This window comes from Lithobates pipiens, unplaced genomic scaffold (genome assembly GCF_037356315.1).
Source record: "Lithobates pipiens isolate NorthernLeopardFrog02 unplaced genomic scaffold, aLitPip1_a1.2 Scaffold_18, whole genome shotgun sequence".
NCBI lineage: Eukaryota > Metazoa > Chordata > Amphibia > Anura > Ranidae > Lithobates > Lithobates pipiens.
The window spans coordinates 32,777,349-32,802,910 of NW_027507758.1; the positions used below are offsets into that span (position 1 = coordinate 32,777,349).

The 25,562-nt window shown below is 43.9% G+C and overlaps 1 protein-coding gene across 1 annotated transcript in view; it reads left to right on the forward strand.

Moving 5' to 3' along the window:
* Positions 1-25,562, forward strand: part of PSME4 (proteasome activator subunit 4) — a gene marked incomplete in the record, with an annotated part of 200,084 nt that overhangs the window by 137,697 nt on the left and 36,825 nt on the right. Inside the window, 6 exon segments of the mRNA XM_077485552.1 lie at positions 1,655-1,784; positions 5,652-5,733; positions 9,368-9,521; positions 15,364-15,433; positions 20,449-20,574; positions 23,404-23,556. Of these exon segments, the coding sequence (XP_077341678.1) occupies positions 1,655-1,784; positions 5,652-5,733; positions 9,368-9,521; positions 15,364-15,433; positions 20,449-20,574; positions 23,404-23,556 (715 nt within the window).

The window sequence follows — 25,562 nt, forward strand, 5'->3', positions numbered from 1 at the left end:
ATGGTTGCCTGCACATGGGATGCTCCTGCTGTTCTGAGGCCCCATTCACACTGGGCATTAAGCCCTGCTGTAGGTGGCTCTGGCGTTTAGGTGCTGGCAAAAGGAGGGTGGCTCTGCTGTTTAGGTGCAGGCAGAAGGTGGTGGCTCTGGCATTTAGGTGCAGGCAGAAGGGGGTGGCTCTGTCGTTTGGATGCAGGCAGGACGTGGCTCTGGCATTTAGGTGCAGACAGAAGGAGGTGGCTCTGGCATTTAGGTGCAGACAGAAGGAGGTGGCTCTGGCGTTTAGGTGCAGGCAGAAGGAGGTGGCTCTGGCGTTTAGGTGCAGGCAGAAGTAGGTGGCTCTGGCGTTTAGGTGCAGGCAGAAGGAGGTGGCTCTAGCGTGTAGGTGCAGGCAGGAGGGTGGCCCTGGTTTTTAGGTGCAGGCAGAAGGAGGGTGGCTCTGGTATTTAGGTGCAGGCAGAAGGGGGTGTTTCTGGTGTTTAGGTGCAGACAGAAGGAGGGTGGCTCTGGCATTTAGGTGCAGACAGAAGGTGGTGGTTCTGGCATTTAGGTGCAGGCAGAAGGCACAGGTGCACTGCCCAGCTCTGCTGCTGGCACCCTATGTTGTATTCAACTGAGAGGCTGACATGCTGCAATGAGTTCTTCTAACATTTAGGGCAGTATGCACCCAGGGACGAATGTTGAGAACACAGACTTCTTGTATTTGGGCATACAACCCCAAATGGTAATAGATAACTGTGCACTCTCCAAGTGTAGCAGCTGTCAGCCTCTCATAGAGTTTAATAGGCTGCCAGCAGTGGAGTTGGTTTGGTGCAACTGTGCCTTCTGCCCACACCTAAAACCCAGAGTCTCTTGCAGCAGGGTTAAACGCCCAATGGGCATTGGGTCTTTTTAGTATTGTTAGTAACATGGTCTAGATTCACTATACACAAGGTTTCATTTTTTTAACATACAAAAAAGGGCTACCTATGTTTTCCAATTCATGCAACATTCTAGACGAAGAATATAAAAAAACAAACAAACACATGGGTAGCCTTGTATTTAATGAGAGTTTATTATGAAAGAGCTCTTGTCATATGTAACGTAATCTGTGTATTACATAGTTTTAGGTGTTCTGTGTAGTTGTCAACTCTGCAAGGGGGAGTTGTGGGGCTTTGTATAATCTTGACACTTTTTTTAAACGTAGTAAACTATTTTAGGAGAAGGTGGCATGCAAACTCTAGGGTGGTGGTATAGCTTTTAGTGGCGCTCAATGCTATGGATCCATTGGCTAAAGATGGCTGGTTTAATATTTACATTTCTCACTTGGAAGGGTGTGTAGGATTATGAGATGAGAAGGCACGGTAAACCTTTGTACTTCACAGGTTAGTTTAAAGGGGCACTGCCATGAGAGATTACTAGAGTAGTCAAATGTTCTAGCAAGTTCAAAGGCACATTGCAAATGAATAAAAAAAAAATAATAAAAAAAAAAAGGAAAACACTGCAAGCAAGCATTTCATTTTTCTGTGACTTTACCTGCAATTTATTAAGTTGGTGACAGGGTCTCCTTAGATCTTATTATCAATGAAAAATATAATGCTTTATTTTCTTAATAAAATTATGTTTTTTAGAAATATAATTGTGACCATATGTGACACTTGTGTCTTCATTTCAGCCCCTGGAAGTTTGAACACATTGGCATTGGGCTCTTGTCTTTACTCCTGAGGGATGACCATGTTCTACCTCTTCGTGCAATCAGATACTTGGTGCAATGTCTGAATCACGATGCTCTTATTGTCCGCAAGGTACGGTTGTCATTTCATTATTTTTTCTGTTAGGCCTCTTTCACACAGGCAGACCGACTAGTCTAGTCTGCTAGTCGGTTTTTCAGGTGCACCTGATTGGACCATCCGTTGACGGCCACCGACATCCAATCCGCCAGAAACATACAGATGGTGGATACATTCCCCATCCGTCTGGTGGATCGGATGCTAGTCGGGTGTAAAGGACAGGCGGTCCTTTTCTATCTGACTGACCATAAAGAAGAGTAGGCTGTGTCCATGTCCGCTATGCATCGGCAGAGCAGACCTAGACCTGTCATTCTCCTGCTCAGCGGAGAGATCTGCTGGTGGACTCTGCCAGTGTGAAAGGGGCCTTACCAATTTAAGAATATTTATTTTTATTTTTCAACCACTTAAGGACCAAGCCTATTTTTTAGACTTGGTGTTTGCTAGAAAATTACTTGGACCCCCCAAACATTTTATATATATTATATATACATTTTCTTTTAGTTTTTATTACAGACACCCTAGAGCAGTGATGGCGAACCTTGGCACCCCAGATGTTTTGGAACTACATTTGCCATGATGCTCACGCACTCTGCAGTGTACTTGAGCATCATGGGAAATGTAGTTCCAAAACATCTGCGGTGCTAAGGTTCGCCTTCACTGCCCTGGAGGATAAAATGGCGGTTGTTGCAATACTTTGTCACACCATATTTGCGCAGTGGTCTTAAAAACACAATTTTTCAGGAAAAAATACAAGAAAACCATAAAGTTAGCCATTTTATTTTATTTTTTTATCTTGTCAAAGATAATGTTACGCTGAGTAAAGTGATACCCAACAGGTCATGCTCCTGGAATGGTGACAAACTTTGACACTTAAAAGTTTCCATAGGCGACGTTGAAAAATTTCTACAGGTTAAAACTTTTAAGCTACAGAGGAGGTCTTTTGATAGAATTATTGCTCTCGCTCTAGTGATTCCGGTGATACCTCACATGTGTGGTTTGAACACTGTTTACATATGCGGGCATGACTTTTGCATGCGTTTGCTTCTGCGCACAAACTCGGAGGGACGGGGCGCTTTCATTTTTTTAATTATTTAACTTTTTATTTTTACACTGGTTAAAAAATTTTTTTTTTGGTCAGTTTTTTATTCCTATAACAAGAATTGTAATCATCCCCTGTAATACCCTGTAATAGAAGACCTCAGATCTCACATTTACACTTAAAAGCAATGAAAAAAAAAGTGTTTTTTTTTTTAAATTATTTTTTATTTATTTTTTAGTTTATCTTATTCCCGTCATCCAATGGCATAGGGTCGAGTGGGGGCCATCATTCCCTCACTCGACTTCATGCCTATCAGGGGAAAACTGTATCTGGTAAGCGCAGCGGAGATGACCGGTACACAGCTGGTGGTGGGGGGAGGCACCTCTCCCTCCGCTGATAAGTGATCTCACGGCACATTCGCCTCCACGACCACTTTTATCTTAAAGAGGACCGCCCAACGTTGAAAAAAATACTAGGTTTATTTCTATCTGCTGCCATGACCCCGGTATTTAACATCAAAGTACTGACTTATATCCACGGTGGGCGGGGGCAGTAAGTGGTTAAACAAAACTCTTTATTGGCGAAGAGTATAAATGGGACAGAGTGACAATTCTACAACAGGGTATATGCAGTTATTCAATAAAGCAATAATAATTTCCACAGTAGCACTGGGAATTCATACCAGCCAATGAACAGATAGACAACAAGGATAACGGTCCCTGGGTAAAAATCTTATAACATATACACCTCAATAACCACAACTTGTACATTACCCAGAGCAATACATAATAGATACCTTGAGCTGAGCAATGGGCGCCACATATGAAGCCATCCTGTAGTACATTGGACATGCAGTAGTAAATTTACACATCAACATTGTCATTGACATCCACAAGTGGAAGGGAATAAATTGGGGCCGAAACAACTAATCGATTATGAAATTAATCGATTAATTGGCCAGTAACATAATATGGTTAAAAAAAAACTAAACTAAAAGTAGCCCTTTATAATACAAAAAGAGCAAGTAATCGCTACTGTAAATATTACTTTCCCTGTTGCACAGTAAAAAACAAACCCCTTACATTAATGATTATTTGCTCTTTTTGTACTATGAAAGATAATTTTTTATTTCATTTTTTTTTTTTTTAACTCCATTATGTTACTAAATGTCTTAGGCCTGGCTCCCACCCATGTGTTTTTTGGTGCTTTTTGCAGATACGCACTACAGGTCATTTAACATTCACATCAATGCATTTTTTTTCAGCTGCTGTGTATTTGAAAAAGGTCCTTGACCCTTTTCAGAGCAAAACGGTGCTTTTTTGGTTCAGTATACGTCAACAGAGAAGCTGCAGAAAAGCTTGTAATGCATTTTTGCAGCAATTTGTGTTTTTTAATCTGCCCAACAACAAATGGGCCAAAAAAAAGGCATTAAAAAAAAAACGCAAATCGCAGCAAAATCGCGTGCGCAAAAATCAACATGCACAGCAAAAAGTAGTGCATAAACTGATGAAAGGTAAACGTCATAGGTGTGTACCGAGCCTTATGCTGGCCACACAGATCAATTTTCAGACAAAAATATTCATCCAAAAAAATGTTTCTACATTCACTGAATGAAACAATGTTTGAAATGTTGACTTGCTTTTTAACGTTCTGTTTTAAAATGAATGTAATTTCTGAACGAAATCCACATACACTGTCTGAAAAGTTTTCTATTATTTCTAACTTTTCCTATCACTGTGGTTGAAAACATCGGTTTGACCCCACTAACGATTAGAAAATCAAACGAAGTTCTTAAAATTTTAATTTTTTTTTTTTTTTTTTTTGAATGAAGACACTGTTTTTGTATGGTCAGCTTGTAATATATTACAGCTCTGTTTGAAAATCTGCAAAACAGTCTTTGACTTTTTTTTTTTTTTTTTTTCTTTAAATAAAAAAAATTTGATCTGAGTCTGATATTTACTAGATTCAACCTCTAATAGTATATACAGTATATCTCCTCTAATAGTATATATATAGTATATCTCTTCTGTCTGTTATTCTCAGTGTATTAAGGATTTTACTCCCTAACCATACAGTTGGTTATTTATATTTACCCCTGAATATAGAGATATTTAGGAATAAATTGCCTTTTTTTAAACGTTACATATTAACTTTTTTTAAGGTTATTTTCTGATTAATCAAAACAATAATCTGCCAACTAATTGATTATGAAAATAATCGTTAGTTGCAGCCCTAGACTGAATTTTTTTTTTTTTACACTGACCCCAAGTCACTAACCTGGAGCAAAGCATATGCAAGTTCTTAGGCCCCTTTCACACATGCGGACATTATGTCCATATTTCATCCATCCGTTTGCGGATGAAATACGGACATACATATGGGATAGTGGGTGTCAGCGGATAACATCCGCAGACACCCGATATCGTCCGTCTCCGCTATGGTCCGATTCTGCAGACGGGGGAAAATCCTTTTTTTCTATCCGTCAGCGGAACGCATGAACACGAACAGACGGTCCGTGTTCAGTTGATCCCCCATAGAAGAGAGCGGAAAGCTGACAGGGCGGTCCCCCAGTGTGCAGGGGCCGCCCTGTCATCCGCCAGCTCAGTGGGGATAAACAGAGCGATCCCAGCCGAGCAAGCAGATCATCACAGGGCGGATCATTACGGATCCGTCCCGTGTGAAAGGGGCCTTATGATCATACTTCTGATGGCAAAATAGTTGGACAACTTCTGTTTTCAGAAGAGAACACTGAGTTGACAGGTTTCCTTTTATGTCATTATATAATACAAGCGTGCATTCTTGTGAAATACGACATTGTGACTTGCTTTTAATTTTTCTTCTAGATGGCAATCTCTGCTGTAGCTGGAATTCTAAAGCAGCTAAAGAGACCCCATGTCAAAATGCCCATTTGCCCTTACACAATTAGTATGTATATATATTTTTGGGAATGTACAATTTAAACTGTTGAATGGATTTATTGTCCCTTAACAATGGCTTGTCTTTTATGAATGGAAAATCATCAGCCTTCAAATTTGAATGGAAATGTGTGGCATTTATCAGGGTTGGGTATCTGTGTCCGTGGCTCATCTTTGTGCGTCAGTTTGGCTTGTCCACAGTCATTGCATTGATCACAGCAAATAAAAAAATATGATGGACAGTCTGGAAAAAAAACGTTGTTTTTATCACGTTTCTGCCATGCCCTGGCCACGTGTTTGACTAGATTAATGACCTACTATGCTGATAAAGTCATGTTTCCATTAGGTTATATAAACTTTAGATGAAATAGATAAAGCTACTTTAGAAGCTGAACCTTTGTGGCATGTCTAACTTGTCCCCAACAACAAATACTGTACTGGTATTTTCTTTCCCACCCTTAGGCTTGCTATAGACAGTTTGAATCTTGGCCGGTTCAGCAGCCAAGTGGGGTGCGAATTGTCATGCGATTTGGAACTGTCAAATCGCAGGACAAGTCGCACACCAGTGAGAACAGGGGCTAAAGAATATAGGAGGGTTTAATTCCACTTTAACCACTTAAGCCCCGGACCAATTTGCAGCCAAAGGACCAAGGCCCTTTTTACAATTTGGCACTGCGTCGCTTTAACTGACAATTGCGTGGTCGTGCAACGTGGCTCCCAAACAAAATTGGCGTCCTTTTTTTTCCCACAAATAGAACTTTCTTTTGGTGGTATTTGATCACCTTTGCGGTTTTTATTTTTTGCGCCATAAACAAAAATAGAGCGACAATTTTGAAAAAAAATGCAATATTTTTTACTTTTTGCTATAATAAACATCCCCAAAAAATATATAAAAAAACATTTTTTTTCCTCAGTTTAGGCCGATACGTATTCTTCTACATATTTTTGGTTAAAAAAAATCGCTATTATTGATTGGTTTGGGCAAAAGTTATAGCGTTTACAAAATAGGGGATAGTTTTATAGCATTTTTATAAAAAAAAATTTTTTTTTACTAGTAATGGCAGCGATCAGTGATTTTTATTGTGACTGCGACATTATGGCGGACACATCGGAAATTTTTGACACATTTTTGGGACCATTGTCATTTATACAGCAATCAGTGCTATTTAAATGCATTGATTCCTGTGTAAATGACACTGGCAGTGAAGGAGTTAACCACTAGGGGGCAGTGTAGGTGTTATGTATGACGTTTATGTGTTTTTTTTTTTTTTTTATTGTAGGGGGGCTGTGGCCTGGCATGTGATGTCACTGATCGTCCTTCCCTATAAAAGGGAACAGACGATAGGTGACAGCCATACTAGGAAGCACGGGGAGAGAATTGTTTACACAGACCTCTCCTCGTTCTTCAGCTCTGTGACCTGATCGCGGGACACCATTGGCGATCGGGTCCGCTAGTCCCATGGCCACGGTCACAGAGCTCAGGACCGGCAGCGCGCTCCCGACCCACAGCTGGGGCACTACAGGTATGTGATTGTGCCCAGCTGTGCTATTCTGCCGACGTATATCGGTGTGAGGCGGTCCTTAAGCAGTTAAAGTTGTCAGCAGATCGGCCGTTGCAAATTCAGCAGTGCATAAAAATAGAAAGCAACTGAGCATGTGCAGAGAAGGGTGAGACAGCGTATTGCTGGATTTTAAACGGTATAGACACTTTGTTTTTTTTTAAGTGATTGTAAGGTCTCCAAAGGCATGCTGGTGGGTTAATTGGCTTCTGTCAAAAAAAAACAAATTGGCCCTAGTATATGAATGTGAGTTGCGGACCTTGGATTGTGGGCTCCTTGAGGGTAGGGACCTTTGTGAGTGTGCGATGTATGTTTAGAGTGCTGTGATAATTGATGGTGCTATATGGGTACCTTAAATAATAGAGGGAATAGATGAGCATCTTAATGAGACACAATGTACAGGGATAGGGACAATTGTAGACATGCACCCCCACTTGCTCAGGTTGAACTGGATGGACTGGTGTCTTTATTCAACCTTACTAACCATATAACTGTCTCATTTTTTTCCCCTATAAAAATAACAAAGATGTTACAATTGCCTCCTCTGTTGCAGTGCATTTGCACAGAGCAACCCAAATCCCCCCTCTTATCAGGTCCCTCTTCTGTGCTCCTGGCCCTTCCCTCCTGTTCAATGCCCCCACAGCAAGCAGCTTGCTATGGGGGCACCCAAGACAAGTCAAATTCAGACCATTCAGACACAAAGCTGCCCCCTCTCTCTCCTGATTAGTTGACTAACTTTGACAGCAGTGGGAGCCAATGGTGCCATTGTTGTGTCTCAGCTAAGGATGAGCTCAGGCGTGTTCGCATGGTCCACGTGCAGAGCCTGCCAGGAAGTCACAGGCAGTAAGACGTTTCCCCAATGTGCGGCTGCAGAGATCGGGCAATGTCTCACTGCCTGTGATTAGCGCAGCGCTGCGCCAACTTCCTGGTGGGCTCTGCATGTGGACCATGCGAACATGCCTGAGCTCATCCCTAGTCTCAGCCAATCAGGAAGCAGAGCATTGGACGGCTGAGGCACTCGTGGACATCATTGGAGAGAGCTGGAGCTCGGGTAAGTATTAGGGGCGCTGGGGAGGCTGCTACACACAGAAGCATTTTTATCTCCAGGCATAGAATGCATGAAGATAAAAAACCTTCTACCTTTACAACTCTAATGTTTTCCATAGCTATACCTACAAAAGAAGGACTTCATTTTCTAGCTAAAGTTCCACTTTTAAAGTGTAAGGTCAGCTTTAGTAATTTTTTTTTTTTTTTACAAAAATCCCCCTCGCAGTTCCATATCCTATAACTAGTACATGCCAGAGGTCCTCCATTTAAAATGCTGCTCCTGCTTTCCTTTACATATGCAGATGATGGGCCCCCCCACCGAAACTTCTGCACTATACAAGTCCAGCTGCTCCGGCTTGTTTGAAGTGCACACGTGTGCAGTCTTTGGCGGAGTTCGGCTGGCGCAGCTAGAGAGGGTTCACTACACATGGGGCAAAGGGTCTCCATTAGGTTGTTGAGATCTCCCTGGAGTGGTTAATCTATAATATCTGTACTAAAAATACAAAGATCATCAGATTACATTATTTTCAGAAAAGTGAAAAAAGTAAGGTTAAGGCCTCATGCACACGGACGTTTTTACAGCCGCTTTTTTGACCGTTTTTTACAGCTTAAAGCCTGTCCATGTTAGTCTATGGCTTCATGCCCACCTAGGCGTTTTTGAGCTGCAAATGGCATAGGCATTTTTAAGCTGTAAAAAAACCCAGGACCAGTGTGTTCCGTGGCGCGGAGCTAGAGCTGTAAAAACTTGAATCGCAGAAAAACGCGTAACATATTTTCTTTGTTTTCTGTGGCATTGTGGGAAATTTGGGAGTGCTATAGCCAAGAGATGTTTCTTCAAAAACGCTAAACGCACAAAAACGCCAATGCAAAACCCTGTAAAAAATCGAGTTTTTAACGCCGATTCTTCCAGGTGTCGGAGCAAGCTTTGCAGGCAGTTTTTTAAAACGTCCGTGTGCATGAGCACTAACACTGCAGTTAAAGCCTCTTCTACATGCAGTCCCTTAAGACACGCTATTCTTTCCTTTTAATCTGTGATAGGTGGATGTACCAAAGCAGATGCCACCATTCCAGGGGACAGGCCTGACAACGAGTGGATACATTATGACAGTGCCAGCCTGCCAAAGACTAAGGAGTCCTGGGAAGCCTGTACTTTTGTGGAGAAGACACACTGGGGATATTACACGTGGCCTCGGTAAGTATTGCCTCAGTAGCTGGGCTATATGTTTCCTTGTGCTACTACATTTTTCTTTCTTTATTTTGCAGTAACAAGCTGTTTGTAGCTCTGAACGGCCATAACAATGACCTGCTAATAGGGTGCAGGAATATTACTTTCATAGAAAATGAATAGCAGAGCAAGTTTTACATGTTAATTTTAACCACTTCCCGACCAGCGCACGACGATGTACGTCGACAGAATGGCACGGGCAGGCATATTGGCGTACAGGTACGTCCAATATTCGATGCCGCCCTGCCATCGGGAGCGCGCCGCCGGCGGCGCGCTCCCGCGCTGGTCGGGACCCCCGTGAGTCCGGTCGCGGGACCCGCGGACTCGATCGCCGCGGGCATCCCCGCGATCGTCTCACGGAGCGGCCGAATGGAGGAAATGCTGTATAAACAACATTTTTCCATTCTGCCTAGCAACTAGTGATGCTGATCTCTGCTCCATGTGATTGGAGCAGAGATCAGTGTACACTAAATGAAAGCCCAACCCCCCCACAGTTAGTAACACACCCCTAGGAACACTTAACCCCTACACTGCCACCCACTGGTTAACCCTTTCACTGCCAGTGTCATTTACACAGGAATCACTGCATTTATATAGCAGTGATTACTGTATAAATGACAATGGTCCCAAAAATGTGTCAAAAATGCCGGATGGGTCCCCGACAATGTCGCAGTCACAATAAAAATCGCAGATCGCCGCCATTACTAGTAAAAAAAATAATAAAAAATTATTAATAAAAATGCTATAAAACTATCCCTATTTTGTAAACGCTATAACTTTTGCGCAAACCAATCAATAATCGCTTATTGCGATTTTTTTTTACCAAAAATATGTAGAAGAATACGTATCGGCCTAAATTGAGGGAAAAAAATGTTTTTTTATATATTTTTGGGGGATATTTATTATAACAAAAAGTAAAAAATAATGCGTTTTTTTCAAAATTGTCGCTCTATTTTTGTTTATAGCGCAAAAAATAAAAACCGCAGGGGTGATCAAATACCACCAAAAGAAAGCTCTATTTGTGGGAAAAAAAGGACGTCAATTTTGTTTGGGAGCCACGTCGCACGACCGCGCAATTGTCAGTTAAAGCGACGCAGTGCCGAATCGCAAAAAGTGGTCTGGTCTTTGACCAGCAAATTGGTCCGGTCTGAAAGTGGTTAAGGAATAACGCTTTGAATAGGTTTTATGTCTCTGCCCCAGTGCTGGCAATACAACACCTGGGTTAGGAAATGACTGCTTCAGTTGGAGCCTCCATCACACAGGTGTTTTGTTTTGTGTTGGAATTCCTGGTGTATTATTTTCTTTAGAATGTTATTTAACGACTTCCTGCCCGCCATATAGTAAAATGAATGCGAGTGGGATCCCCTCTCAGTCTGAGATGATGAAGGGCGCGCAGCGCAGGGAGGTCTTAGGACACGGCGCGACCCTGATATCAGTGAAGAGCCAATGATGCAGCTCTTTACCCATGTGATCACGGAAATGCCACTGACAGAATGTGAGGCGAGAAGTGCCAACCAGTGGCATCTCTTCACAGCGGAGATCTGTACAGGTAATCAGTGCCCTGATTATCAGGGCAGCCCCAGCAGTGCCCATCAGTGCTGCCTAACATTGCCCATAAGTGCCACCTATCAGTGACACCCCATAAGTACCACCGCATCAACGCACATCAGTGAAGGTGAAAAATGACTTCTTTACAAAATGTACTGACCGAAACTAAGCAATACTTCCCCCCACCAAAGCGTCCCTAAATTACTGTCACGATTTATTGATTGGTTTGCGCAAAAGTTATAGTGTTTACAAAATAGAGGATGGATATTTTTTTATTTTTTTGCTAGTAATGGCGGCGATCAGCGATTTTTATTGTGACTGCGACATTATGGTGGACACATCGGACATTTTTGACACATTTTTGGGACCATTGACATTTATACAGCAATCAGTGCTATTTAAATGCACTGATTCCTGTGTAAATGACACTGGCAGTGAAGGAGTTAACCACTAGGGGGTGAGGAGGGGTTATGTATGATGTAAGGTGTTTTTTTTTTTATTGTAGGGGGTGTGGCCTGGCATGTGACATCACTGATCGTCTTTCCCTATATCGGGGAACAGACGATCAGTGACAGCCACAGTAGGAAGCATGGGGAGAGGTTTGTTTACGCAGACCTCTCCTCATTCTTCAGCTCTGTGACCCGATTGCGGGACACCAGCGGCAATCGGGTCCGCTGGTCCCACAGCCACGGTGCTCAGGACCGCGTTGCCAGCGGTGCGCTCCCGACCCACGGCTGGGCGCTTAAAGAGCAACGTACAGGTACGTGCTTGTGCCCAGCCGTGCCATTCTGCCGACGTTCATCAGCGTAAGGCGGTCCTTAAGTGGTTAAATACCAGCAAAAGAAAGCTCTATTTGTGTGGGAAAAAAATTATCAAAATCTAATTTGGGTAAAATGTTGCATGAATGCACAATTGTCATTCAAAATGTGACCAAGCTGAAAATTGGCCTGGGCAGGAAGGGGCTGAAAGTGCGGTCAAAGGATAAGGCCCCTTTCAGATGGCGCAGATCCATCTAAGCGGGGGTCTCTCCTCTGATCCCCGCTGAGCAGGCGGATGACAGGTCCATGTTGGCTCTCCTTTATGGGGCGGTCGAATGGAAACGGAAAGCATGTCTGTTTCCATCCGTTTGTCATCTGATCCGCCGGATGGATGGCGACTTGCTCCTCATCCATCTGTTTTTAGTCGCTGGCGGGTGACAGCAGACACATGTCTCTTGCCATCCGCCGCCACATAGAGAACAATGGATGGTCCGATTGGGTCCATCTGAAAAATGGACAGGTGGACCCGATTGATCCGCTGGTGTAAAAGGGGCCTTAGTTCATTCACCTTTTCAAAATATGTTACATGTTCCAGCTCCTACAACAGTGGGTGGGGGATCTTCTCCCTGTACCCACTGTCACAATTTAAAAACAGGGCGGCTGTGCAGGATTCTTCCCACACAGCCGTGTCATGTGTTCACTGTTTCCAGTGAATGAATAGACTACAACTACTGTCAGCCACTGCGGTTGATGGCTTGTAGTTTTGATTGAACTGAGAAGGTGCTGATGATTGCCCTTGTAGTTTGTTCACAAGCCCTACAGCTTTGGAACAGCCAGCCTGTATGCAGCTACCATCTAGAGGCTGCAGGGCTTGTATGCAGAAGCCTAACAAAGCATCGCTGATCCACAAATCACGGGGCCGATGCTTTCCAGGCTCATATGTGCGTTATTTTTTCTTAAAAGTTTAACTTATCCTTTAAAGTGGATGTAAACCCAATGTCATCCTTTCCAAACTACTGCCATAGGGGTTATCTATAAGGATATACATGTCTCCTGCATGTATCTTTACCTGTCAAATGTTTCCCCTTTGTCTGCTGAGACCCAAAAACTGCATATTCTGTGGGTGGGTCTGTTATCTGGAGCTCGGTGGGTGGAGTCGTGATGTCAGTAGATTCCCCGCCCCCCTCTACACTCCTCTTATCAACATGCATTTTCTCCTGTGTATTTCTTACACTGAACTTCTACTATTATCTCTAACAACCGGTGAAAAGACAGGAAAGTCCCCACATGACTTCAGCATACCAAATCATGCTGAGGTGTGGAACATCCAATTCTGGCAGAGCAACAGCATAAAGGAGTGGGAGGGAATGAAAAAATAATGCATGTCTCTTAGGCTAGTGCACGCATATGTAAATCACCTGTCACTCACAGCAAGGGGGAGGATTTGACAAAGTTTTTCTCTGTCAAGATTTATCTCACAAAACAATAAGAGGATTGCTCAGAGCTGGATTAACTCTTTGTGACAAGACTTGGCTCAAATGATAGGAAATCTTATACTCTACATTATGACATCAAAAATAAAAAAAATAAAAAATATTTTTTCAGGTTGACATCCACTTTAACTCATATTTACAAAATCCGCCGACAGGCATGTTGTTTATAACAGAAGAGACTCTGGTTGTCTCTTCTGTTATGAAAGCCAGCCCCTCCCCCCACCTGTCAGATAGTGACATCATCACAGCCCAGCCATTCAAGTGTCTGAAGATGCGGAATCTGGAAGGAAGATCAGCCAGGGGGATGACATTGCAGTGCTGGATGCATACTAGTACATTATGGCTTAAATGATAAGTTCATTTGGAACATGTTACATTTTACACGGGCATTTAGGGTGGAACATTTAACAAGTTCCAGCACCTGCCGCCTCTCCCCAGATCCCCTCTCAGTGTGGCAATGGATCTTGTGAGTACATCAGAGTAGCCATGCTAAGCGTGAGTTGCATAATTAGTGGTAGGCCACAGGAGCATCAAATAGAAAATTACACATACATAGGAAGTGTGTGTCTATTGTGTGAATTCAACCTGCAAGTGCACAACCTCCGTCACAGTAGATGAAGATTGCATGACTTCTAGGTAAATGATTTTGTCTCTTAGTGTCAAAAAACATGGTTGATCCTGCTGTCCCATCCCCTCCGTGTCCATGTCCCCACTACAGTTGACAATTTTGTAGAACAGTGTTTGGCAGCTAGTGCACGTGCTCAATTTTCAGTGTTTTTCTATGACAAGCATTTCCTCTCTGATCATATCTGAGCAGAGATATGCAATTAGCGGACCCCCAGCTGTTGCAGAACTACAAGTTCCATGAGGCATAGCAAGACTGACAGCCACAAGCATGACACCCAGAGGCAGAGGCATGATGGAACTTGTAGTTTTCCAACAGCTGGAGGTCTGCTAATTGCATATCCCTGCTATAGAGTCACACGTGGGTGTATACACAGTGGTAAAAAGACAGCCCACTCCCTCCCTCCATGCCCACTCCCTCCCTCCTTCCTCCATGCCCACTCCCTCCCTCCCTCCTCCATGCCCACTCCCTCCTTCCTCCATGCCCACTCCCTCCCTCCTTCCTCCATGCCTACTCCCTCCCTTCCTTCCTCCATGCCTACTCCCTCCCTCCCTCCCTCCCTCCTCCATGCCCACTCCCTCCCTCCCTCCTTCCTCCATGCCCACTCCCTCCCTCCCTCCTTCCTCCATGCCCACTCCCTCCCTCCCTCCTTCCTCCATGCCCACTCCCTCCCTCCCTCCTTCCTCCATGCCCACTCCCTCCCTCCCTCCTTCCTCCATGCCCACTCCCTCCCTCCCTCCCTCCTCCATGCCCACTCCCTCCCTCCCTCCCTCCTCCATGCCCACTCCCTCCCTCCCTCCTCCATGCCCACTAACCAACTTAACACAATGGGGGGCGGATAATACATCTTGCTTGATGGCGGCTTCACCTCTCTCTCCTTCTGAGACTCAGGCTGGAGGGGCTTGTGACTGGCAATAATCCACCTACCCCATATTGTTGCCAAAAATTAATAAAGATTTGATTTCAAATATATATTTGTATGACAATTTAAAACAGTTTATTGATATAATTTATTTTTACTCTGTATTCCAAAGGCGTTTTTTGTTTTGTTGTTTTTGTGCTTTGTGTTTAGTTTTTTTGAACATGTGACCATCAGCAGAGGACTAGAAGCTCCTCCTGCTTATGTTTCCCTGTAGACAGGCTGGGAGAGATCTGGGTCATGTGAAATCTCTATCGATTAGGAAAAAGGTACTTAGATTTTTTTTTTTTATTTAAATTACAGTGCTATCATCCACATACAGGAAGAGAAGGGATAATGTAAATACTGTGTTTAGTATCACTTTTAATTAAATTAGATTTCCTTTTGCTTGCAATTTATCTGAAAGTGCAGTAAATCCAACTGCAATTAACATACTGTTATATACATGACTTTGTTATCCATACAGAAACTTACAGGTGTATGCACCTTCTAAGCAACAGCCACAGCTGGGAAGACCTAGAGAGGACATGTCAGAAGTAAGTATGTATGTATGTGTATACTAACCTTTACTAATATGCAGTCTATACAGTAGTTTAGAAGGCTATTGAAAGTCAACAAGGTGTTCTTTAACCATATTACCCTAGGTCAGGGGTGCCCAACCTTTTGAAGAGCAAGGGCCACTTAAGCAGCTTGGTAACCACGCGGGTCACAATGAGCGGAGTGGGCGGATGACAGGTCCGTGTACACTCCGCATATGCAGAGCGGACGTGGACATAGCCCACTCTACGGGCCCTCCAATCTGCCCATATGCAAGGGGACAGATCCCTTTCTGGTTTTTTTTTTTTTTCTTTTTTTCTTTTTAGTGAATCGGATTGAAGGTATGCAGGTGTAAATGGACACAAGTCTGTTTACATTTGCCACTCCATAGAGGTGAATGGAGTGTCTGAGTCGGACCGATCATGTGAAAGGGGCCTGAGGCTGCTTTCACACTGATGTGCTGTGGTCTACCCAGAGCAGTGCACCTCTGGCTTTTCTGTGGGTTAGCTGCACTTTGCCATAGAATTCTATTATATCCTGCAGGTGTTGTGCACTTTCTGGAAGCGCACCAAACCCGTAGGTAATAAGAGGTCTATGGCTCAGAGCAGTTTGAAAGCAGCCTGCTAACCACTGCAGAAAATATGTGCCCATATACACTGCGATTATAGAATTAAACATACCTTTAATAACAGTCTTCAATTCGGGTATCGCTATCTGTTGCTGTTCCAGGCAGAGTGCATTTGGTATCACTCCGCCTGTGACAGGAGGTGGTGCTATACAGGAAGCATCGTCTTATGTGGCTCTGCTATGCAACCGATTGCTCCCTCTACCGCCGGCTTCATTCACAACACTGATGCTCTGGGATGCCGGGTGGGGAACCCATGATCTGGGCTTGCCAACCAGCCATCCCAGAGCAGGAGGTCGCGGGCCACATCAGAGGGCTCAGCGGGCCACTGGTTGGGCACCCCTGCCCTAGGTAAACTTGCCAATGCAGCACACTGTCACAGGTTCACTTCAATAATATGCTCCCCTCCAGCAGAACATGTTCAACCTTCTTTTGCTCTCTCACCACTCATTTCTGCTGCTGGGATTCGGAGATAGTGTCCTGTTCAAGCTGTGTGTTACTCAAGTTGAAGCTATAGACACTCGCCATGAGACCGCATTGGTGATTGGTCTCATTACATAGTATAGGGGTCCATTAGCGCAAACCTTTTTTATTTTCTGCTTCCTTTTTATCTGGCAGTTTCCTATTGTGGGCAGACTGACACTGAGCCAGCATAGGAGCATGGGACCAAATGCCATTTGTACTGGCTCCCCTTGGTTATTTAAAGTAGGCAGTAAACCTTTTTTTTTTACTTCTACCTACAGGAAAGCCTGTAATAAGGCTTACTTGTAGGTACAGTGAACATCTCCTAAACTTGCACAGCTTAGGACATATTCACACTGCATGCAGCCAGTGATGACACCAGTGCATGCGCTCTGAAGGTCCGGCATACTGTTCCGGACCTTCAGAGCTCTTGCCGTAGGTACGGGAGTGACATCGCCACGGCCCCGGCCACTTGTATAGTCGGATGCCGCAAACCCAGAAGGAAGACTAGGTGAAGATGGAAGCCCCATCAGCAGTGACAGCGTGCTGCTGAAGGGCTTTGTTTTAAGATACCGTATATACTCGAGTATAGGCCGACCCGAATATAAGCCGAGGCCCCCAATTTACCCCCAAAAAAACTGGCAAACTTATTGACTCGTGTATAAGCCGAGGGTGAGACATGCCTGTCCATCCCTGTGTGTGTGTCCGTCCATCCCTGTGTGTCCGTCCATCCCTGTGTGTCCGTCCATCCCTGTGTGTCCGTCCATCCCTGTGTGTCCGTCCATCCATCCCTGTGTGTGTGTGTGTCCATCCATCCATCCATCCCTGTGTGTGTGTGTCTCCATCCATCCATCCATCCATCCCTGTGTGTGTGTGTCTCCATCCATCCATCCATCCATCCCTGTGTGTGTGTGTCTCCATCCATCCATCCATCCATCCCTGTGTGTGTGTGTCTCCATCCATCCATCCATCCATCCCTGTGTGTGTCTCCAACCGTGTGTGTGTGTGTGTGTGTGTGTGTGTGTGTGTGTGTGTGTCCAGCCTACCTTTGTCCCGAGCCTCCGTCCCGTGCCTTGCCTCCTTGCCTCCGTCCCGTGCCGTGCCTTGCCTCCTTGCATCCGTCCCGTGTCGTGCCTTGCCTTGCCCCCGTCCCGTCCCGTCCCGTGCCGTGCCGTCCCGTGCCCTCTTCGTCGGCGGCCATTGTAAAGTTCAAAAGCTGCGCCGCCGCCTTCGCCTGTGATAGGCGGAACACTGAATTTCCCAGCAGCCTGTGTTCCGCCTATCACAGACGTCGTATCATCCTCGTCCGTAGTACGAGGATGATACGACGTCCGTGATAGGCGGAACACAGGCTGCTGGGAAATTCAGTGTTCCGCCTATCACAGGCGAAGGCGGAGCCGGAGGCGCGGCTTTTGAATCAGAATGGCCGCTGTCTGTCTGCTCGACACGCTGATCGAGCGGGCAGACAGCGATGACTCGAGTATAAGCCGAGGGGGGCACTTTCAGCCTCAAAAAAGAGGCTGAAAATCTCGGCTTATACTCGAGTATATACGGTAAGTATGCAATGCAGACTAGCACATTATAGGTTTGTCTTACAGCGGAAAGTTTTTTTTTTTGTTTTTTGTTTTTCTTCTTTACAGTTGTAGCCATTCTACTGTTTTTAAAAAGACAGTGCACGTTTCAAATAAATAAATATGAGGAAGAAAAGTCATGAGAATTAGGTCTGGTCAGGTGACCTGTCAGTCATGTGATAGGTCCCTCTTACAATCGGTGTGTTCTTTGTGTTATGCACAGAGATCTGTGGTTTATCCACTTTACATTATTAATGGGGACCTATGACTATAATATATCCCTACAATAATAGAGATGGAAAGAACTAACAAGATGGTATGTTATATAAGTAGGTATACACAGCACTCATTTTGGCTTTCCTCATATGGGGGCCTTTCACTGCTGAGGACTCATCTATTAGTTTAGTTATAGAGTAAAATTTACTGTGTTATGCTCTGCAGTGCAAAAAAAGGATTATCAAGTATACAGCCAAATCTTCAAATGGGAAGCCACACTAAAAATATTTGACTACAAGTTCATAAATAATCAATGCTAAATATGTTGCGCTACTCCTTTAAATCAGTGTTCAAACAGGTATCAAAACATAAATCATGCAATATAGTGCACAATAGTGACAATCCCTATGAACACCAATGAAGCAAGTAAATCGGTGAAAAAAAGTAGCACAACAAGATGTAAATATAAACATAAAGGCCGCATCCAATATAAATTCTGTGTGTGAAGAAATTGTGTAATAATTCTTTATGCATGCCAATTTCAATAACCCACCACCAAGAGAATATTAAGCTTTTTACTAAAAGAATGAACCCAGAAGGAGCACAGCATTCTGATGACATCACAAGCGCTGGATTGAGCAGCACTGATTTCTATGCCTTAACACTTCTGTGTTTGCGAGTACCTTTTTGATTTTAATAAATAATGTATAGTTTACTGGATTACTCTATGTGGAGTGTTCTCTTCCTCCCTATGGTTCATGTTGCATACACCCATTGAGGTGGCTATTGGTGGATCACTGCGGAAGTGGTTTATTAGTTTCCCTGTGATGATCCATATGTGCCTATGCACAACCTATTTATCATTAGATCGGTATAAAGTAGGCTACTGGTTTTAAAAATGTCTTTGGCCTCTTTTACACTGGCGGAGTGCACCAGCGGATCTGCCCTCAGCAGGGGTTCTCTCCACTATTCCCCACTGAGCAGGCAATTGACAGGTCCGTGTCCACTCCGCATCAACGGAGCGGTCACAGCCACAGCCCGCTATCCTTTATGGGCTGTTTGATAGAAACAGACTGCCTGTTCATTTACATTTGGCTGTCATCCGATCCAGCAGACAGGGAACTATCCACATCAGTTTGTTTTTTAGTAGACCGGATCGGATGTTGGCGGGTGCCAATGGACACATGTCTGTTAACATCCGCCGCCCCATAGAGAACAATGGATGGTCTGATCGGGTCCATCTGAAAAATTGACAGGTGGAACCCTATTGATCCTTAAGTGTGAAAGGGCAAGTTTACTTTTAAGCACTCACTGGTGGAGAGGTTGTTTCTTCACTTCTTTATTTAAAAGATAAAAAAAAGCCTTTATACCAGTCACATGACTCTGACATCTGAGGTTGGGTGATATTATTATTAGGTTCTTAGGAAATAAATTTGCTGATATAAGCAGGTAATCCTATTTAAACATTTTTTGCTTTCCCTGTTAGGTTGTCGAGGAACATTAGAGTTTTTAATGTGTTTAAAAAGAAAATAGGTTTACGAAGTTGATGATTTCAGACCTCATAAAGTGTTTTTGATTAAATAAGATTGCTGCATTTTTTGGTATGTTTAACTGGTGCATTAAAGTGGTTGTAAACCTCAGATATGAAATCTGAACAAAGCCTATCCCTCTATAGTGTGTACTTGTCTCAATCCAGAGCACTAAGTGTCATTTCTGTCTGCTCCCTCATTCCTCTATCAGCAGGAATAACTTCTGAAAAGCTTCGCTGACGCCAAGAGAAAAATGGTGACAGGGCAGGGACCTTCAGCTGATTGGCAGCCTCAGCTCTGTTACTGTGTGTTGTATGGAGGGGAGGTGTGTCCCTTCCCTCCAATCAGCTCTCAGAGCGCTCTGTAACTTCAGCTCTCCACCCTTTTTTTTCTGAACACTCAGACAAGCGTTATAAATTCTGGACCTTGAACAGATACAGAGAACAGAAGATGGCAAATAAACAACTACAACTTTTGTAGTAGAATCCGTTTCATCTCTGTGCATCACCTGAGACCAGCCGCGTCAATGGGACTATATAAGGGTTTACAACCACATTAACACCTTTAAATATATGTGTATTACTCTTATTGATTTCTGTGGTTGCATGCAGGCTGAACAAATCATATATGATAATTTCACGGATGAGAAGTTTGTCAACCAGCTGGTAACGTTTCTGACTTTAGAAGATCGGAAGGGAAAAGATAAATTTAACCCTCGCAGGTTTTGCCTTTTTAAGGTAAGTGGGTTAGTCCAGAATATGTCCTTCTCTTACAGCATACACATACAGTGGGAGTCTGCAAAGAACTAGAAGGGGGGGGGGGGGCGAATCAGGGAGGGGGTTGGATGGGAGCTGCCAAAGTTAACTTTTCCTATTAAAAAGTTGGTGATTGGTTGCTCGGATCGTCTAGAAACCAATCACCGGCTTGTTAATAGGAAAAGTTAAGTTTGGCAACTCCCGCTCCGCTGTAGGTCTCTCTGCATTCTAAATCGGTGTCATTAAAGTGTCATTCGTTGGTTTTAATTTTTTATTTCTATATTTTATAGGCAGTCATTTAAAAGACAGTAATGATTTGTACAGTGCTTCTTGTAGCCAATCATATTTTATCCTTATTTTATTTATCACAGTCAGATCAATGAAATATGCTTTATGTTAATATAATTAAAGTTGTTGCTAATATTTATTTTTGTAACTTAATGTTGCATAAAATATTTAACAGTGTCATTTCATGAGATAAAGTCTGAGCATGTTTAGGGGCGGGATGAGGGGGCATGGGAAGGGTACAGTTTGGGTGGGGCAGCTGGTGCCGAGTAACTCCTAAGGCCTGGCTTGTATTTCAGCACCTGAAAATTTTGAGCCCTGGTGTACAGAGTGGGGAAATCTTTTTTTATTTTGTTTACAAACTTTTTATTAGTTACAAAATAATGGTACAAATCGTTATAACAGAAGTCCAGTGAAGTACAGTATATAAAAGCCATCGTATTTGGGGATTATGACAAAATAATATCATGAGTGAATAATTATTTCTTATATTTAATACAAGTGGTAAACAAATAATCAGGTAGTAATTTAAAGTATGTTATGTACACCACAATGTATGGCTCTCTAGAGCAGGGATAGGGAACCTGGGGTCCTCCAGCTGTTGCAGAACTACAATTCCCATCCTGCCTCTGGAAGTAATTGTAACTGCCAGTCTTGCAATGCCTCATGGGAAATGTAGTTCCAAAACAGCTGGAGGGCCCCAGGTTGCCTACCCCTGCTTTAGAGTATGTCATATACAGCACAGTGTATGGATTGGGGCAGTCTGGTGTAAGTCACGTACAGCACAGTGCTCGGAGCGTGGAAGTCTGGAGTTTGTCATGCATATCACAGTGTATGGCAGTTCAGAGTATGTCATGTATGGGGCAGTGTACAAAATAATGGCATGTAATTCAGGACAGGGTAAACATGGAGCTTTCTGTGCGCCACAGACCTATCACTACCTGTGATGTGAGGGGGTGTGAGGCGGGATACCTCTCACTTTCGGTTCCTCTGGTTTTTCAGTTAATGCAATTGTTTTATGAATTTTGTATGTTAGGTGTTAAAGCCCCACTCCAAGAATTAGACCAAATTTTCCCTTGCAGTGTCCCCCCCGCCCGTCCACTCTGCCAGGGTTAAATGTTCATTAGGTCTAGGAGAAGCTGCACAGGCTGCATTTTTTACCTTGCCTCCACTCCAGCACTCTCCTGCTCTCCCTATGGCTCTGAGTTGTGGGCAGTCCCTGAGTGTCATCTCATACAATGCAGGGCTAGAAATCCTGCATTTTACGTGAGGGAGGCAGGAGTGTGACCATGGCTTGGAGTGCCTTAGACAGGTGGCACCCTGCTGGAGCGAGGAATGTATTGCCCCTTGTGTAGGGAGATGCAAGTAAAAGGCTCAAACACTGAGAGCTCTGCTGTAACCCAAATGAAAAGTCCATAAGAAGTCCATAAAACATAATGAGATGTAAGTCCATTCACAGAGGGCTGCCACCACGTGGGAACAGAAGCCAGATTCCGGAAAGGCTGAGAAAAAACAAAGGGGAGAGGCGCCTCTAAGTTCAGGGGTAAAAACTGTTTAATAAATCATACATTTGGCAACTCACATGTTGGGTGGCGTGGAGAGATGGCGTCACAAGAGTGTCACGGTGTCGTCATCTCTACACGCCACCCAGCACACCGGTGACGTTATCTCTTCACGCTGCCCAGCTACCTGTGCACCAAGCGTCGCTCTGGACTCCACCATACGGCCGGCTTCCTATCACAGCGTGGATCTGAGCGATTGTGGAGACCGGATCGGAGCAACTTGACCCGCACTGCAAAGGTTATTTGCGTGTAATTTTACTTCCTTGATCCTCCACTTCCCGGAACATGGCACTCCCCCCACCATTTGGCGGTGGACTGTCCCTCTGCTATGTCCAATGCAGAACTATGGACCCGGTGTAAGGTCCTGAAATTATCAAGACCAATGCCCACCCATGGCATTGGTCTTGATGACGTCAGGACCTTAGACCAGCAGTGTAGAAGAAAATACGCTGTGGGTCTGGTCTAGCAGTGTAGGGGATCGGGTAAGTAAATCTACCTAAACAAGCAAATACCACCTGCAGTATGGGTGCTGCCTCACTGCAAGGGATCATTTTCAAGTTTCATGGAGTTGTGTTTTCGCTTCAATATGTTGGCATATTAACATACAAATGGCAGTACAAACATGATATTCAATGTTCTGTTCAGTAGATAAATTGCATACAGTCAGTATTATAGGTACAACATCGTCTAATGCACAGAAGTCAAGATTGACCTGTCTGTGGAGTTGGGTTTTAATGATTAGAAATGGAAAAATGTTTATCACTCAGTCAATAGCCGGCTTTATTATATTTATAGAGGTAAAACCTGATTGGTATAGAAAATTCTCACTGTTCTCCAGTTGTTCTGGCTTTGGTTTTATACGATCGGACCCGTGGTGTGTCTATTTTACCAATGTAATATTCTTTTTATAGTTTTCATTTAATTGAATTCACAACAGTTGAACTGAGTGTTTCTCTATTTTTAGGGTCTTTTTAGAAACTTTGATGATGCGTTCTTGCCAGTCCTTACTGCCCATTTGGAGCGCTTAGTGGAAGACTCTCATGAAAGCACTCAGAGATGTGTGGCTGAAATTGTTGCTGGGTTAATTCGAGGATCCAAACACTGGACGTTTGAAAAGGTGTGACGTTATTTTTGTTTATTTTTTTTTTTTTTTAAAAGAGTTCGAAAAAAGCATCTCCTAAAGAAAAGATTTACAAACAAAATGTATGATATCGGCACTGTCTGCTAGTCTTTGACTTTTATGGTTTCCCTCTTTAAGGCTACTTTCACACTTGGGCGATGGGGGTGTTGGCGGTAAAGCGAGTTAAAGAGTTAAATGCGCCCACAAAGCGGTGCTTTGCCGCCTCTTCGGCGCTGCCCATTGATTTCAGTGGGCAGGAACGCTGTAGGGAGCGGGTTTATACACCACTCCGACAGCGCCTCAAAGCTGTGGCTTGCAGGACTTTTTTTGCATCCTGTCAGCGCACCGCCCCAGTGCGAAAGCACTCAGGCTTTCACACTGGAGTGAGAGGAGAGACTCTTTACAGGCGCAATTTTTAGCGCTATAGCGCCTGTAAAGCACCTCCGTGTGAAAGCAGCCTAATTCATTTGTTAGTAAGCAGCTGGAAGTTACCAGGAAAATCAGTGTTACTTTAAAAATTACTTTTATCCAAATAGCACCAAATAATACTCTTTTGATAGTATTGCATGAAGTACATGAATTAGTTTGTATACATAAGTACTGGATAGAGATTTTACCTGCCTTGCTCGATATTGAATTACTTCCACAGGCTAGGATAGGCTTAGAAAAGGAGCACTACAGTGTCAAATGCATTAGGCCTGGTACACATGGACTGAATATTGGGCTGGCTTAACATAAACTGTCCGACATTCGGCCAGTGTGTATATCAGGCTGGAAAGCCAGCATCCGATCGGCATCCCATCATGGTGAAAGGACGGGGGTGAGCAGACAAGCTCCAGCCTTTTCCTAAAAGTGTTGAAGCTTTGCCTGTTCAGAAGTCACCATCCGTTTTCTTTTATTGATAAAAGAGCCAGAGTGTTTGCCTCTGCTGCCCTCATTTTCGCAGACTGTTCCTTGACAAAGTACACAACTCCAGTTCTCACACGGTTAACTTGTGTGCACTTAAAGTGAACCTCCCTGTTGAAATGCATTGAAAACGCAGCAAGAACACATCAATAACGCGTTACATTTTTGATGCAGTTTTTAAGTCACGTGACCATTAAACACACCATAAGCACAGTAAAATTGCATGCGTTTTCGGTGCCATTAAAGAGGAATTACCCGATGGGTTTTACTTCCTCTTTTGCCCCCCACCCCCCCCCCCCCCCCCCCGCAAGGCCCGCAAATGAAAAGCATAATGGGCTAGTATGCATCACATACATAGCTCATTATGTGACACTTACCAGCAAACGAAGCCCACGCTGTCCCCTGAGCAAGCCGCGTCCATCTTCACCCCTCTTCCTTCCGGGGCCACGGACTCTGGCTCTGTGACTGGCTGGAGTTGCGGGACGCCACTTGCGCATTCGCGTGGGAGCCGCCAGTCACGGCACACGCTGGGGGAAGAAACGGCACAGTGGTCTGTTTCTTCACAGCTCATGCGCCGATGACGACATCAGGGCACTACAAGTGAAATTTTTACGAAACGGTGCACATTTAGGAGATATTTCCACTACCTATACTATAGGTAAGCCTTATTCCAGGCTTACCTGTAGGTAAAAGTCAACAAAAAGAGTTTACAACCACTTTAATGGCACCTTTTTCTTTATTGACAAAATGCCAAAAACACAATTTTTGGTCAAAACATTTTGTTGCATCTCTAGTCCTACCTCCATTTTTTCAACCCTATCTATATGGAATGCCTATACGCCTTTGGATTGTTGAGAAGGATCTAAGGGTGCTGATAGATGACAAATTGAGCAACAGCATGCAGTGCCAAGCTGCAGCTCCCAAACCCGGCAGAATATTAGCATGCGTAAAAAAGGAGATATACTCCACGGACAAAACTATAATACTGTCCTATAACACTCTGGTCAGACCTCATCTGGAGTTTTCCATTCAGTTCTGGTCACCAGTCGTCTGAAGGGATCTGCTGGAGCTAGAGAGAGTCCAAAGAAGGGCAACAA